This window comes from Stegostoma tigrinum, chromosome 12, assembly GCF_030684315.1.
Source record: "Stegostoma tigrinum isolate sSteTig4 chromosome 12, sSteTig4.hap1, whole genome shotgun sequence".
Classification (NCBI taxonomy): Eukaryota; Metazoa; Chordata; class Chondrichthyes; order Orectolobiformes; family Stegostomatidae; genus Stegostoma; species Stegostoma tigrinum.
In genome coordinates, this window is record NC_081365.1 from 74437689 (window position 1) to 74455778 (window position 18090).

The following is an 18090-nucleotide window of genomic DNA, read 5'->3' on the forward strand; positions in this document are numbered from 1 at the left end:
TAGCTGACAAAGTCTGATGATCAATTAGGAGCAAAATTGGACTGCCTCACTGAACAGGATGTGGACTGTGATAAGATTTGATTCACACGTGCAGCCAGCATTAAACCTGCTGCTTAGGGGCAGTACTCCACAACAGGGAGCCTATGCTGTGCAAGGTTAGCACCATCTGAAGCCAACCCATACAGCTGCAACACAAGGCAGGTGTACTTTAGATTTTTTTTGATGGGGGGGGTGTGGGAGGAGGAGGAGAAAGAAGAAAGAGACCTTAAGTAGTTGTCTTGCCACTTCTAGGCTAGGAAGCCCAGATTCAAGGCCCACCTGCCTAGAGGTATTTAACAGGGCGTCCACCCTCTGCTGACCAGAGGGCAATTGATAATCAATCACTGCAACCTGTAGTGTAGACCTGAGGAGTTGGATTGGGAGATCTAAAAATATTCAACAAGCTGCTGACTGGACAGAGTGAGGATGAACTTATCTTCAGAACATCTGGTTTCAATTTAATTCTGCAATATTCAGCCACCCTTCCAGAACTTGTTTTCCTGGAGTGTTGGAGGTGGAGGGGTGACCTTATAAAAGGTTTAAAAAGCAAAATCAGAAAACGTGAATAGACAAGGTCTTTTTCTGACAGTAGGGGAGTCCAAAACTAGAGGGCATAGGTTGAAGGTGAGGGGAGGACAGATTTAAAAGGGAACTGAGGGACAGCTTTTACACTGAGTGGTGCACGTATGGACAAGCTGCAAGAGGAAGTGGTGGAGGTGGGTATAATTAAAACATTTAAAGCTGATGGGGATGGGGTAGGAAGGGTTTAGAGGGATATAGGACAAGATCGGAATTGGATGTCTGCTCGGTGCAGATAAGTTGGATCGAAGGGTCTGTTTCTGTGCTCCGTGACTCCAAAAATTCCTGTCATGTCTATCTGTCATTAATCAATAAGTCACAACTGAGGCCTAGGGGGAGTTCAATATCCCTGGACATACAGACCTGCTTAACAAGCATTTGTCCCAGGTCTAGAGTGGGGCAGGGGGGCAGGGCAAGAGGAGAGAGGTTTTCTTAATGACGTTATAGCAGCAAGTATCTGTCTATTGGTCTTTTATTTACTTCTTGTGCTCAATGGTAACCTCTTCCCTGTCAGAAAGACATTTTAAGTTGGCTAGTGCTTCATCAATGGTTGTTTTCTCCCATAACTCAGGGTGACATTCTGCTCCTCCCTCTTAACAGCTGGTGACAACAGGTCCTATTTATGTTTTCAACACAGCCGTCTTCACTACAGATAAACCTAATTGCCCTTTGTACGTACCTTGGTCATTCCATGACGGAGGATATCTGGATATTCTGGCAGACTTGTAACCAATAAACATTGACACACCACCTAGCAGTCTGCTGGACTTTACTTAAAGCAGCTCTTAATGCATTCACAGTTTTCTCGTTCAGAATACTCATAATTAATGAGAGCAGACTCAAGCTAGTCAGCAATTTTCTGTTCTTGCTTCCCATCTCTTCAGATATTGCTATTGTAGATCATGTTCCGCACATGTTCTGTTTTGTTTTCATACTTGTGGGGGGATGCTGGTCAATCAACTTACCGAGCTGCCTGTTTTTCCCAGTTTGTGATGTGCCAAGGCTTCATGGTCAGCACCCACTCTCTTGTTGGAACACCCAGTAGAAAAAGATGTTCTGACTTTGGGATTTTTAAAACACAATGGATCCTTTAACTGTACCCAAGACCCTTTCCTTTCATTTGCAGAATTTCTCAAATTCAAAACGGGAATTGAACCAATGCATGACTAAGCGTATGCAAATGGCTTGACCAAAAGTTCTTGAAAAGGGCTTCTGGTTATTTTTGCCACTGATGTAAAATAAGTGCACAGTAACTGATTTACATAGTGTACAGCAGCACCCACAAAACACATCTGCATTGTTTCACACAATACTTTATTGACAGTACAAATATGCTCTTCCTGAATTTGTCTTTCTACATCAAAATACTTGAAAGATACAAAGCGTTTCCTTGTTCCAAATAAAAACAAATTACTTATGGACATTTTCACTTTCAAAATAGGCTGCCATAGAAAATATTCTGGCTTTCAAAAAAGGATAAATAAAGCATTGCTGTCTTGTTCAGTTCTGTGTGACCTGATGGCCAAGACTACACCTTGGAACATCTGACATGTTTGCAATCTCTGCAGTAGCTAACTTGCTTAGCAGTGCCAGTAGCTCTGTTGTACTATTCGCTCTTGTCTTCATTTTGATAGTGTCGGTATTCTGGCTTTAACTCCCAGGTATTCTTGTGAGTGCCCTTCACATTGTAGATACCAATTTCCCTCAAAATTTCCTTTAGATAGGTCTGTGGGTGAGGGAGGAAATCAGAGAACAGTTAGATGGGGTGCCTGAGGTTGTGTATTGTGTACACTCATAACCCACCAAGGATCCTTCAACTGCACCATCCAATCCTGCAACCTTTACCATCGAGAAGGATAAAGGCAGCAGATACAAGTGAAACATCACTATCTGTAAGTTCCCCTCCAAGCCAATCACCATCCTGACGTGGAACTATCTCACTTTCATTTATGGTTGCTGAGTCAAACCCTAGACCTTGCTTCTCAAAATGCACTGGAGACGTAACTACACTTCAAAGGACTACAACAGCTTTCCACCATCTTTCTAAAGGTAAGCTCATCCATGTGATTACTTTGTGTTTCTCTTCGCTGAGAAAGGTACAAGGAATCTCCCAGAAAGGGAGGCTCAAAGGAGTAGAGAATGAGGAGTTGAAGCAAGTTTATATTAATAAAAAGGGTTTTGTTGGAGAAATTAGTATGTTTCTGGGGGACCTGATAATTCTCTGTTGCAGACCATTGAAAGAGGTTGCAAAAGTGGAAGGTAGCAAATGTCAAGCCAATATTTAAGATGGGAGGTTGAGAGAAACAGGGAAGCACAGACCTATCAGTAGTAGTGAAAATGCTAGAATCTATGATAAATCATAGAATCCCTACAGTATGGAAGCAGGCCATTTGACCCAGCAAGTCCACACCAGCTCTCCGAAGAACATCCCACCTAGACCCATCCCTCTAAACTGTTTCCTGTCATCCTGCACTTCCCATGGCTAACCCACCTACTCTACATATCCCTGAACACTACAGGCAATTTAGCATGGCCAATCCACCCTAACTTGTACATCTTTGGACTGGGGGAGGAAACCGGAGCACCTGGCAGAAATTCAGACAGACAGGGGGAGAATGTGCAAACTGCACAACCAGCCACCTGAGGGTGGAACTGAACCCGGGTCCCTGGTGTTGTGAGGCAGCAGTGCTAACCACCGAGCCACCCCATCTAAAGAATGCGGTTATGAATGGGGAAAATTGGTGAAACTGTTGGGAGTATTTTGAGGATGTTACTAATGGAATTGATAAAGGAGTTAGTGGATTAGTATTCTTCGATTTTTCAGAAGTTTTTTTTTGTGAAAAGCTCCCCATGGGACAGTGGTTAGGAAAATGAAAGTGCATGGAATAGGGGATCATGAGCTGGCATGGATTAAGGACTGGCTAACAGGCAGAAAACAGGGATAAACAGGTTTTACTCACATGGAAGGTTGTGACTAGTGGGCTACAGGGGCCTCAGTGATTTGGACACGAGAACCGAATCTAATATTTCCCAGCTATGGATGTCACAAAGCTAGGTGCCGAAAATTACTTCGAGCAGATGTGGACAGACTTGGTTAATGTGGTTTTCCACTTTGGCAGGAAGAATTGATGTGCAGAGTATTTCTTAAATTAGAAAGTGTAGACATACAGAGAGACCTAGCTGCCCTGGTCAATAAGTCACCAAAGATTAATAAATGTATACGGAAAGCTATGGGGGGGGGGGGGGGGCGGTGGGTGCTAATGGTATGTTGGCTTTTGTTAAAAAAGGGTTTGAGTACAGAAGAAGCTACATCTTGCTTCAGTTGGGTAGAACCTTGGGTTAGACCACATCTGGAGCACTGTGTGCAGTTTCAATCCCCTTTTAGAAGGAACGGTATTATGGGCCCCTGGGATAGTGGGACTGAACTACGACTAGAGATTGGACAAACTAGGCCTGTATTTTTCAGAGTTTAAAAGAATCAGGGGGGAACATTTTGAAACTTCAAAATACTTATAGGGATAACCACAGTAAATGTAGGTAAAATGGTCCCCAGGCTGGGGAATCTAAAATCAGTGGACTCAATTTCAAAATAAGGGCAAAGACGCTTTTGACTGAGATGAGGAGAATTTACTTTACCTAAAGGGTTGAGAATCTTTGGAATTCGATCCCTCAGAGGGCTGTCGAAGCTCGGTCATTGATTATGTTTAAAGTGGAGGTTGATTGATTCTAAACACCAATGGATAGAGTGAGGAAAAGGCATTCAAATGGGCAATCAGGAAGTTCTCAGAATGAGAGAGAGAATTGGGGGTGGAAACAGAAATTATTCTAAACGGTTGTCAAATTAGTTACAAGCAGGGAATCAGTTCAGGATAATCGTGATTGTAATGTAGCAATATTTTTTGTACAATGGATTCCTGAAATATGAAACGAGTAGCTATTGAGTCAGGAGAAAAAAAAAGAATTGAATGAGTAGTTGTCTCGAAACGTTAACTGTTTCTTTCTCTAGAGATGCTGACAGACCTGCTGAGTTTGTCCAGCATCATTTGTTTTTCCAGAGATTCAGCCTCTGCAGTATTTTGCTTTCATTATTACTAATGCAAAGGGCAGCGATGTATTTGAACAAATAGTTCCAATGGAAGGGCTAGTAGCACACAATGGGGTGAAGAGCTACCTTCTGGAGATGCGATTCATGTTACAATGGCCAGCCATTTGGAATAGAATCCCTACAGTGTGGAAACAGGCCCTTCGGCCCAAAAAGTCCATACCGAACCTCAGTGTATCCCACCCAGACCCATTCCCCCTATAACCCACCTAAGCTACACATCCTGAGCACTATGGGCAATTTAGCAAGACCAATCCACCTCGCCTGCACATCTTTGGACTGTGGGAGGAAACTGGAGCACCCGGAGGAAACCCACGCAGACATGGGGAGAATGTGCAAGCTCCACACAGACAGACACACAAGGCTGGAATCGAACCTGGGTCCCTGGTGCTGTGAGGCTGCAGTGCTAAGCACTGCGTCACCATGCCGCCCCATGAAGGGGAAATCAGTCTGGCACAACATATCCTTAAGGACAGACCATAATTACCAATACCACACACATAGCCATACAAACATTGCATTTTCAATTTGTAAATGAGATGTTGCAACAACTGAATTCAGGGAGACTTCTAAGATCAGGCCGTGACACACACCTACAAGCACTGGTATTCATTAAAAGAAAATGACCTGAATTAGCATGTAAATGCTGGACACTACTTAAAAGAATCATACAACAATTATACAGAAGTACACTACTTCTGAGCATAAATCAGAACATTTAGTGCAAGTAACACTGTATTAATGTAAATTACACAGAAAAGTGAAATGCCTTTGGATTAAGAGGAGTTGGCTGTGCTGCATGCAGCACAGGAATTCAGACAAGCAAAGATTCCACTAGATTCCACCCACTGGGATGTGCTATCATGTGCTATCCCACTCCCTGGGTAATAGCCATCCTGTACAGACATTAGCTCCAGTCCACTAACTCCATCAAACGTAAAATTATTCTGCCCATATTTAATCCTTGCACAAACCCATCCCTCTCAATTGCTTTCTTCTCCCACTGCTCTGCACCAGCCGAGAATTTTCTGCCTCGCTCACTCCAGTTTCTATTACACCTGACCTTTTTTTTTGCTGACTTTACTTTGACCAGTCGAGGTCTGACTTTTAGGAATTCGCTCCCTGAACTACACAACTTTCAAGGCCCTGCTCTGTGGCCAATATTGTCATTCTTCTCACCTTTTCTTTCCTTCAAACGACCTCTGGTTTTTATTCGCACCTCTGTGTGCCAATTTAGAATGTTGTTAGGGGAAATACGTGAAATTTAGGAATACGGTGAAGCAGTGGGATGAACTGGATCACTCTTCAGTAAAACTGGCAATGATTCAATAAGCCAAATGACCACTTTCAACACTGTATTTTTCTATGAGTCAACTATATTGAAGGCAAAATATAAACACAAGCTGTCACTATTTTCATCACGTGATTCCTGCTGTACTGATCATGGCCACCGAGTGGCGCAAGAATCTCGTACAACGGTGTTCTGGTTAGTCACCAGTTCAGTTAGCAGTCCCTGAAGATTAATTCTGAATGGGAAACATGTGGCCACACAGAGTTGGTAGAAAGTTTCTACCTCTGGATGGGCTCTTGCAGTGCAATGGCTGTGATGCTACCTCTAAACCAGAAGGCCCAAATTAAACCACCCTGTCCTGGCTGAGTATCACAGCCTTTCCAAACAGGTCAAGTAAACTAATCTTTGGACCCTTTTGGTAGTGTTGCTGTTGACCATTTCAAATGTACAAAGCATGGAAAGTGAGGAAATGAGTTGGAAAGGTTCAGAAAGTAAGGTCAAAAGTTTCGTTTTTAAAACATCAGCCTGTTTAGACAAGTTATGAAACACCTCACTGTCGGGGGGTGCATGAATCCAGGGAACACGAACACTGCACCACAAGAGTAAATTCAGACATTAATCTTGGGTGAAAACTTCAGTTCAATTTATATTTGCCTGATTTATTAGTGTGTGTCATTTGACTGGCTTTCTGTACATGTTTAATTAACACTCCTAAATCTAAATCGTGAAGGCCCCTGGCCGCTTTGGGGCAGCACGGTGGCTCAGTGGTTAGCACTGCAGCCTCATAGCACCAGGGACCCGGGTTCAATTCCAGCCTCGGGTGACAGTCTGTGCGGAGTTTACACGTTCTCCCCGTGTCTGCGTGGGTTCCCTCCGGGTGCTCCGGTTTCCTCCCAGTCCGAAGATGTGCAGGCTAGGTGGATCGGCCATGCTAAATTGCCCGTAGTGTTCAAGGGTGTGTGGGTTATAGGGGGATGGGTCTGGGTGGGATACTTCAAGGGGCAGTGTGGACTTGTTGGGCCGAAGGGCCTGTTTCCACACTGAAGAGAATCTAATCTAATCAAATCTAAATTAAACTATCATTTCTTCTCACAAATTATCGGGGAAACTTATAGAAACCAAGGACAAGTTTACTGTGTGTTGTCTCCCGAATGTGTGCCGTTAGCTCAGGCAGGACAGGTGATGACTGCACTGTAGGGGTGCAAATTCAAATTCATTTGATAGGTTCAACTAACCTGTATGGATTCATACAGGTTAGGATACACCAGTGTCAGAACATTCAGGAACAAGCACTCCAAACAATGTCCATGTGCCTCCCGAACAAAGCAAGGGAACAGACATGCTGTAGGTTCCAATTGTTTACGTGTTTGACCTAAATCATGGGCCCTCACGATTTGCAATTTGCACTCTCCACAGCTTTAAGCATGATCCTCACAATGAAAACCTCGATCTTCAGGTTAAGTTGATTAAAATACTGCACCAGCTTGTAGTTGGAATATCTGCCACATTTGTAAAGGCAACAAAAGCCAACAGTTTTATAATGATCAGAGATAATGGGAACTGCAGATGCTGGAGAATCCAAGATAATGAAATGTGAGGCTGGATGAACACAGCAGGCCAAGCAGCATCTCAGGAGCACAAAGGCTGACATTTCGGGCCTAGACCCTTCATCAGAGAGGGGTCCATCTTCGGTCCGCCTCCCCCTCTCTCCCTATTTATTCCAGAACCCTCACCCCATCCCTCTCTCTGATGAAGGGTCTAGGCCCGAAACGTCAGCTTTTGTGCTCCTGAGATGCTGCTGGGCCTGCTGTGTTCATCCAGCCTCACAGTTTTATAATGATATCACCCTGAGGCCGTTAGTGAAAAGCTTCAAATTAACAGTGCATGTTAAATTCAGCAGATGGCACTGGTGGACTTTGAGCTGCACATCATTCCCTTTTACTTACAACTGGCTGCTTGGTAATATCCACCAGGTCCTTGATGTTGTAGTACTGGTGTTTCTCAAAAGCTGAAAACAGCATATCCAGTACTTGCTGTCTATCAGCCCGGGCACGTTTCCCATCTTCCTTCTTCTTCCTCTCATATTCAATCTAATGAAAAGCACAATATTCGAAAATCAGTGTTCATATTTTTTTATTCTTCCATGGGATGAGCATCATTGGCTAGGCCAAGTTTATTGCCCATCCCTAATTGCCCACCATCCCTAATTGCCCAAAGGGCAGTTAAGATTCGCTGAGAGTCTGGATTCACGTAGGCCAGACCAGGTAAGGTTCCTTCAGGATCAAAAGCAGAAATTGCTGATAAAGCTCAGCAGGTCCGGCAGCACCTGTGAAGAAAAAAATTCAGAGTTAATGTTTCGGGTCCGGTGACCCTTAGAACCAGGTACGGTTCCTGCCCTAGTAGTTATTTGTGAACCAGTTGGATTTTCTGACAATCGACAATTGATTCACGGTCATCATTTGACTCAATTCCAGATTTTTATTGAATTCAAATTCCACCATCTGCTGGGGCAGGACTTGAACCGAGGACCCTACAACACGACCTGGGTCGTTGGATGAACAGTTCAGCGGTAATACCATGAGGCCCATCAGCTCTCCGAACATTAAACCTCCAGAGCAGAAATCTTCTTGGGGCACCAGGCCAGCTTCTCAATCCTATTTGCTCCCAGTGTCCTGTGGTCAAACAGCCAGTATAACAAAACTAAAGGTGTGACATGACTTTAAGACCAAGATAAATCAGCACGGGATTCAAAGAGAAAAGGCAGGGGTGTGGATGTGGGGAATGTCAGATCAGACTCAAGCAGCTGAACAGATGACGCCTGTTCTTATTTCTTATGGAAGCCATACAGCACTGAAGCAGACCCTTCGGTCCAAACAGTCTGTGCTTACCATATTCCCAAACTAAATTAGTCTCACCTCCTGCGCTTGGCCCATATCCCTCCAAATATTTCTTATTCATAAACTTATCCAAATGTCTTTTAAACGTTGTAACTGCACCTGCGCCCACCATTTCCTCCGGCAGTTCATTCCACACACGGATGACTGCATTAAAAAAAAATTGCTCCTCATATCCTTCTTGAAACGTTTTCCTTTCACCATAAAAAACATGCCCCCTGGGTTCGAATTCCCGTCCCCTGGGGAAAAGACCTTTGCTGCTCCCCTTATCCAGCCCCCTCATGACTGTATGAACCTTTATAAGGTCACTCCACAAGCTCCTACGAACCAGTGGAAAAGATCCCAGTCTTTCCAGTCTATTTTTATATCTCAAACCCTCCATTCCCACTTATGGTCTTATTTAATAAACTTCAAGAAATAAGAAATGAGACAGTAAAACATTAGAGCAGAGGACAGGTTAGGATATGTGATTAATGTTTTCTTTTAATTCAAAAAACACAGAACAAACTGGATGAATGGCATGTGCAAATTCAACTTGGAGAGTGACAAGTGGTGCTCAAACATGTCCAGAAGGTGGTCAAGACTGGGAACAAAATATACTGAGGCCCTAAGGCTGTAAAGGTCCACAGGAAACAGAGAAAAATGTAGAAAGAGCAGCCTTAGTGACAAAGGATGAAATTACTTTCACAACAGAAGTAAATATAGCAGGAGGTTTGCATGCATGGTAACTTTGTGGGTCAAATTAAATCACTTAAAAATGAAAGACAGTAGCAGGAGATATGCACAAGTCTCCTGGTGTCAGTGAAATAGTGGATTGTATAAAGGCAGGGTAATATACATGGGGAGTTTTATTTGTAGATTGGGATAGGAAAACTAGCACTTGTCAGAAATATAATGAAATTCCTCAGAGGGTTTAAGTTTCTGCAGCAAACTTTTCTAGTGCCAACAATGGGCTAGGTTGTCTTAGATTTGGGAATGTACGACAAAGCTTGATTTGTTTAACAATCAAATATCGTGGGAACAATTGATCCAAGATTGATTGTGAAAAGATTGCTTTCAATAGTGTGTGTGTGTGTGTGTGTGTGTGTGTGTGTGTGTGTGTGTGTGTGTGTGTGTAGGGAGGAAATGGAAAACAGTTGCTACAATTTCAGATTTAAGAAAGATAGCCTCCAACAGAATATACTAGAGATGGTCCATGGTAAACTGGGAATATCTTTCAAGAAGTTAAATGACAGGTACGTCGGTGAGCTCAGAAAAGAACCAGTTATACACAACAGGTTTATAATCCAAAAAGAGCCGAAGAGCTCTACCCAGTAGAAAGAAAACATGTCAAGGACAACTGAGTAGGTAAGAGACAATATAACATTAAAATAGAGGGTATATAAAAGTAACAGATTTTGGAAAATGCAAAGAACTGCAAAGGATGTCAACACATAGTAAGATCTACAAAAAGAGAATATGAATATTGTAAATCAACATAAAAAGATTTACAATTACATTAGGAAAAAGATCGCAGTCACCAGCAGTGTGGGTCTCCCGAATGCTCATAATAATGCTGTTGCTTACGAGAATTTAAAAAAAGACAGGCATGCTGAATAATTACTTTGCATCAGTATTTACTGCAGAGGAAGAGATCAACATGAAAAAGAAAGACATTCATACAGCACCTTTTATAACCAGAGGTATCAAAACATGTCAAAGCCAATAAAGTGGTTTTGAAATAAAGTCACATTTATGGGAAATATAGCTACAATACAAACTCCCACCGACAACGTGACAATGCCCAGATAATTTTCTGGTATTGGCCGGGACACCTTTATGTTCTTCGAACTAGTGCACTAGGACCTTTTACATCCATCTGAGGAGCATACACTCGTTCAGTAACTCTCTGAAATATTAACCTTGATGTGTGTGTTCATGTCTCGGAGTGGGACTTGAACCCACAACTTTACAGCTCAGCGCTGAGGGGACCAACAACTGAACCATGCCTTACACATACAGAAGCATCCTGGAAACTAATAATCACGGCTGGAAACTCATCAAAATTATTGTAAGCAAAATAACCATATTGAAAGAATAATGGCTTTTTACAGTGTCTAGGACTTAAGGCATGCAGAAACACAGCAACCGAGGCCATGAAGCACCCTGGCCCACTCCCTGAGCTTACACACAAATTCACCTGCACAGAGACAAGGGCAAAACAACACAGATAGAGATTCACACACACCATATCCCTGTCACTTGTACATAAATATCTGTTTTATAAAAGCACTATTAAAATATTCTTTACAAAACAACACTTCATAGCATGAGTATTAAAATATTGCCTCTTAGTTTGGGACAGTCTGTGATAACTAGTCCATTTGAAAAACTGATCCTTCAACCAAAAATATTTGGGAGATGGTGATCATCATCAATAGATGTTGAATCAAAGTCTCCAAAAGAACTTACATAACAACAATGTCCCACCTGGGCATTACAAAAGGTGACACCTCGCACATAAAGAAATATTACAGCAGAGAATCAGAACATGGGTAAGAGGCAGGCTTTAAGAAAGAAAGTGAGGGAAAGATGGGGCAAGGTGTGTGTTGAATGGAAGGGGTGATGGGGTCCTACTGGGACACCGATAGTCTCACTCTACAAATCAGAGAATGTGCCACATCCCTAAACAGCATCTCTCAGTCGACTTCCTAAACAGGTCAATAGTTTGTCTACAATTTCACTTAAAAGCCTTTAGGAACACAAGACTTAATTTGTCATTCAATAGGCTCTTAGCTGATCAGATAGTGATCTGGACTCCATTTTCATGTCTGCCTCAAACAGGTTGAATTCTCTTGCGTAGCAAAAATATAACTCTGGCTTAAATCAATCTGATGAGATAGCCTCAAAATGCTTTCCAGGGAAGAGAACATATAGACTAACAGTCCTCAGAGAAAACAAAAAGGTTACAGGTGCTTATGACACACTTTATCAAATGCCTTCCAGAAGTCTACATAAATAGTATCAAGAGACACTCTCCTGTCACTACTTTTGTCAGCTCTTCAGCAGGGAGAAACCTCCATATTACAAATTCACACTGGCTCTCTCTGATTAGCTGGATATTTGCAAAGTGTTCAGTTACTTCACCCTTAACAGGGGCATTTTACTGACAATAAATGTTTTGATAACTGCCACTTGGTTTTCCTGTGTCAACTTTCTTAAATAGCAGAGAGAGAGATGAGCAATTTTCCAATCTATGGGAATAGTTCCCATGCCAATAGATCTAAAGAAATCTAATTAGCATCTGTAATGTACACCATCCACTTCAGGAGTAAACATTTTAACATATGAAGGGTAGGAGGAGCGTTTGTAGCTCTCTCTGACAACTGGCAACATTTGCTGGCTTAATTATTAATTCTGATGTTAGCAGATTTTTTTGTTAATAAAAAAGTTAATAAGGGATACAGAGCAACAAAAGGGACACCAACAGTGCTACCGAGCAGCACTTGCTTAGCTATACTCTGCTCACTACTGCTCAGTTTGGGTTCCACCAGAGCCACTCTGCTCCTCACCTCATTACAGCATTGGTCCAAGCATGGATTAAAAAGCTGAACTCACGAGGTGGTGAGACAAAAGTGACTGCTCTTGACCTCAAGGTCATATTAATCACAGAGTGGCATCAAGGAGCCCAAGCAAAATTAGAGTCAACGGTACAAGCACAGAATGCTGGAGAAACTCACTAAGTCTGGCAGCACCTGCAGCAGAGAAAAACAGTGTTAATGTTTCAACTCCAGTTCATCTTCATAACGAAGATCAATGCGAATCGGGGAAAACTCTCCATTGGCTAAAATAGTTGTAGTTGTTGGAGCTCAGTTTAAGGACTTCACTACAGGTGTACCTCAGGTAGTGGCCCTTGGCCTAACCACCTTCAAAAGAACATAATACATTGGAACAGATGTAATGTCATTAGGCCCACTGGGTCCTCTCCGTGATTCAACGAGATCATGGCTGGTCCGAAAACCCACAACTCAACTTCCTGCCTTATCCCCAGAACTTATTCCCTTACTGATTAAAAACAGATTTAATGATTCAGCCTTTGTGGTAAATAATTCCACAGACTCACCACCTCCTGACAGAAGAAATTTCTCTTCATCACTATCCTGGGTTCAGTCAGAGATTATGTCCTTTGGTCCTGGACTCTTCCACAAGAGGAAACAGTTTCTCAGCATTTACCCTCGAGTCTCCTAAGCATCTTATGTTTCAACATGGTCACTTCTCAAACTTCCAAACTCAAATAGGAATGGAGGCCCAATCTACTCAACATGACCTCATTAGAAAATCCCTCCATCATCAGCCTAGAAAACGTTCTTTGGACTACTCCAATGGCCAATACATTTTTCCATAGTTAAGGGAACCAAAACTAGGTGTGGTCTGATTAGTGTCTTGTATTGTTTTAGCAAGGCTTCCCTATTGAAATACTCCATTCCCTTTGAAATAGAGGTCAATATTCCATTTCCTTCCCTATTATCTGCTGAACGTGGATGGTAGCTTTTTTAAGATTCATGGATGAGAACTCCCAAATCCCTCCGTACTGCAACTCTCTGCAGTCTTACTCTATTTAATTGATATTTGATTCCTCTATTTTTCATCACATTTCCCCACATTATATTCCATCTGCCAAGTTTCATGCACTTATTAACCTGTCTGTATCTCTCTGTAGACTTTGTGCCATCCTCACCACTCATCTTGCCAACTATTTTCGTGTTACCAACAAACTTGTAAATAGTAATATTCATTTTCCTCATCTACCAATAGTAATTAATATATATTGTAGATAATTGCCGCTCCAGCATTGATACCTGGGGCACTCCACTACTCAAAAGGTTGCGATTCTGAAAATATCTCCCTTATTCCAACTCTGTCTTCTACTAGTTAGCCAATCCTCTCTTAATGATAATATAATACCCACAACACCATGGGCTCTTACCTTATCATGTAGCCACCTTACATGCAGTACCTTATTGAATGCCATTTAGAAATCAAAACGCATTACATGTACTGATTCCCCTTTATCTATCCTGCTCGTTACAGCCTCAAAAAGCAGTAATACATTTGTCAGGCATAATTTCTCCTTCATGAAGCTATGTTGGTTCTGCTTGATCATATTATGTATTTTTAAAGGGTCTAAGATTGCATCCCTTATAACAGACTCAAACAATCCCTATGATTGACGTTCAGCTAAGTGTCCTATCGGTAGTTAACCTGTTGTCAACTTCCCCTTTGGATAAAGGTGCAGCAGTGGAAGTTTTTCAATCCTCTGGGACTTTTCCAGAGTCTCAGGATTCTTGCAAAATCATTACCAGTGCATCCACTATCTCTGTACCTACCTCCCTTAACATGCTAGGATGCATCCTATCAGGCCTTTAGACCAATGACTTTCCCCAGTACTTTTTCCTCTGGTAACACTTACACAGTATTTATGTCCTTTCCCTTTTTGCTCTTTGACGATTTTTGCTCTTAGATGATTTTTGCTCTTACTGTTGTACCGTTTCACTGTCAAAACTGATGCCAAGTATTTGTTCAGCATCTCTGTCATTTCCTGGCCTCCCAGCCTCTTCCTCCAAGGGGCCAGTGATCACTTCAGCTTCTCTTTCTTCCTATATACAAGTATTTAAAGGACCTCTTATTGCCTGTTTCGATATTATTGCTCAGTTATGCTTAAAATTTATTCCCTTCCTCGTCTTTTTGTTGGTTTTTTAAAACATTACCAATTTTCTAGTTTACCACTTATCGTTACCACATCGTATGCTATTTCTTTCAACGTGACGTGGTCCTTAACTTTTTGGTTAACCACAGCTGGTTGATCTCTTTCCTGAAATCCTTCTTCGTCACTGGGATACATCTTGCTTGAGTCATGAGCAATTACCTTAAATGTACGCTCAACTATCTTTTCTGCTAGATCCCTTATCAGTTCAATCTGCTCTGCCCTCATCTCTTAGCACAGTCGTTTCCGATCAAAGTTTTTCACTCTCAAACTGAGTGCTAAATTCTACCATGATGTGGTCACTGTTCTCTGAAGGGTACAATGAACAGTACAACACAGGAACAGGCCCTCCGGCCCACCCAGACTGTGCCTTTCTAGTTAGAGTTACTCAAAATCTTTTGTCTCTATGCAGTCCATATCCCCCCATTCTCTGCTGATCCATATATCTGTCAAGATGCTTCTAAAACACTGCTCTCTATCCACATCCACCACCTTCTCTGACAGCATATTCCAGGCACTTACCAATCTCTGTGTGGGAGGAAAAAAAGCTTGCCGCTCACATCTCTTTTAAACTTATTCCCCTTTACCTATATCCTCTAGTAACTGATGTTTCTCCCCTGGGAAAAAGACTCCTACTATCCATGCTTCTTATAACTTTGTAAATGTCTATCAGGTTGCCCCTCATCCTTCAACGTTCAAGTGAAAACTAACGAAGTTTATCCAATTTCTCCTCAAAGCTAATCCCCTCCAAATCAGGCGACATCCTGGTAAAATGCTCTTGTACCCTAACTAAAGCCTCCACGTCATACATTGTGTCAACCAGAACACACCGTTCCAAATGTGGCTGAGCTGAAGTTCTATACTGTTGGGGCTTACAGACTGTTTCTACCAGCGTCTCCATCCTCCTGCTACTTTAAACCTCCACCCATATGGATTGTACACCTTCCAATCCCCTTGGGCAGCCGCATTCCACAAGACATCCACTCCCTCTACCAGCGATGCACAGCTGCAGCAATGTGTACTATCTTGAGATGCACCGCAGAAATTCACCAAATCTCCTGAGACAACAACTTCCAAACCCACCACCATCAGTTCCTAGAAGGACAAAGGCAGCAAACAGAGTGGAACACCATCACCTGCAAGTTTTCAGGGATGTGTAGATTAGGTGGGTTATAAGTGAATGAGTCTGGGTGGGATGCTCTGAGGGTCGGCATGGACTTGTTGGGCCGAAGGGCCTGTTTCCACACAGTAGGGATTCTAAGTTAAATGTCATCCAGACCAGGAAATGTATCGCTGTTCCTTCAGTGTCGCTGGATCAAAATTCCCGAATTCCCTCCCCACCAGCTGCAGCTTTATCTATACCAGCTCACCACCATCTCTTCAGAGAAAATTCAGGATGGGCAATAAATGCTGACCCAGCTGGTGAAGCCCACATTTTCCGACAATAAAAGAAAGGGAGCAGACTAGACAGTAAATAGAATAAGCTTGTTCCATAAGAAATTTTAAAAATCCTCATTCTGCAACTCCATGGCAAGAGCTCTCCTCATTGTGAAGGAGCACAAAGAACAATTTGAAGGAGGTTTGATGAGTTGCTGCAGTGCAACTGGTGTTTGTAAACACTGCCGCAACTGCACATCACGACTGAATTGAGCGAGTTCTATCAGATGGGGTTACAATTAAGGCAGCTACTTTGTTGTGGATGGTGTTGAGCTTCTTGAGTGTTGTTGCTGTTGGAGCCACACCCATCCAGGCAAGTGGAGGGTATTCCATCATTCCTCTGGCTTGCGCCTTGTAGAGTGTGGCAGGATCGGAGAAGAAAGGAGTGCTCCTCAGAATCAGAGCCGGAAAACACAGAAACAGACTATTTGACCCAATGTATTTGTGCCTGCTCACAAAGCACAGCAAACTCATGTAGCCTGCACACCCCTGGACACCACAGGCAATTTAGCATGGCCAATCCACTTAACCTGCACATCTTTGGACCATGGGAAGAAACTGGAGCATCTGGTGGAAACCCACGCAGACACAGGGAGAATGTGCAAACTGTACACAGACAGTGGCCCGCGGGTGGCATCGAACCCAGGTCCCTGGCGCTGTGAGGCAGCTGTGCTAACCACTGAGCCACCGTGCTGCTCCCAGACCCTATAAATTCAGCATGTTGAGATCATATTCAGATCACTTATTAACATTTCTAAAATAATTATTTTAAATCTGTGCATCTCATTCTTGATTCCTTTCACAAGTGGAAACATTTCTCCCTACTTAACCTGTCCGCACTTTTGAGTTTGAAAGCTTCAATCAAATCTCCACACAGCCTTCTCTTCTCCAAGGAGGACAGTGCAGACTGATTTCGGTTTAATATAAAGGGTCCCTCTATCCAAATTGCTTGGCGAGGAAGCACAGCACATTTTGCAGAAGTCTCTGGTGCCATTGCTGGAACGTTATCAAGCCCATAGCCTTTGCATTATCCTCTGCTTTTGGTCATTTACTAATATCACAATGAGTAAATGGAACAGAATGGCACCTGTACATGTTGGGATCCCAATGAGGAAGTTCAGATCGACCATTCACTTCACAGTTCTGGCTGAAGGTGGCTACAAATTCCTCAGCAAAATCTTTTGCATTAAGGTGCAGATATCCCCTCATTATGAGGATGGGGGTATTTGTGGAGTCTCCTCCTTCAGTTTATTAATTCAGTTCAATTAATTTTCCACCTCACCCGTTTACAACTGGATGTGGCAATACTGCAGAGCTTTGACCTAATTATTTGGTTGTGGAATTACTTGGCTCTGTTATTGCATGCTGTTTAACATGCATGTTGTGGTGCTGTAACCTCACCAGGTTGACACCTTATTTTTAGAGATGCCTGTGCTGCTTCTGGCACGCCTCCTGCGTTCCTCACTGAACCCAAGTTGATGCCTAAGTAACGATATTGTGAGGGTTGTGCATAAACTGAGCTTACAGCTTGCAGCAGAATATGATTCTGCTGCTCATCACAGAATCCCTACAGTGCGTATAGAGGAAATTCAGTCTATCGAGGCTGCACCTATTTTATAAAGAGAATCCCACTTAGACCCACCCCCTCCTCATAGCCCTGTAACCTCACATTTTTCATAGCTAATCCCACTAGTCTGTACATCCCTGGACACTGTGGGCAATTTCGTATGGCCACCTAACCTGCAACTAGAGTTAGAGTCGCACAGCATGAAAACAGTCCATACCAAACTTAATCCTAAACTAAACTAGTCCCACCTGCCTGCGCTTGGCCCATATCCCTCCAAACCTTTCATTAGCCAAATGTCTTTTTCACATTGTAACTGCATCCACCTGTAAAAAAATTTGGACTGTGAGCGGTAACCCAAGCAGACACATGGAGAACACACAAACTCCACACAGACAGTCACCCCAGGCTGGAATCGAACCCAGGTCTGTAGTGCTGTGA

General features: G+C 42.8%; 1 protein-coding gene across 1 annotated transcript in view; it reads right to left on the minus strand.

Moving 5' to 3' along the window:
• Positions 1-1915: 1915 nt before the first annotated feature.
• gtf2f2a (general transcription factor IIF, polypeptide 2a) overlaps positions 1916-18090 on the minus strand; it is an 82063-nt gene continuing 65888 nt past the window's right edge. The window contains exons 8-9 of the mRNA XM_059650002.1: positions 7958-8101; positions 1916-2344 (exon numbers count right to left, since the gene is read on the minus strand). Coding sequence (XP_059505985.1) covers positions 2225-2344; positions 7958-8101 — 264 coding nt within the window. The 3' untranslated portion in view covers positions 1916-2224. The remainder of the gene's footprint in view (positions 2345-7957; positions 8102-18090) is intronic.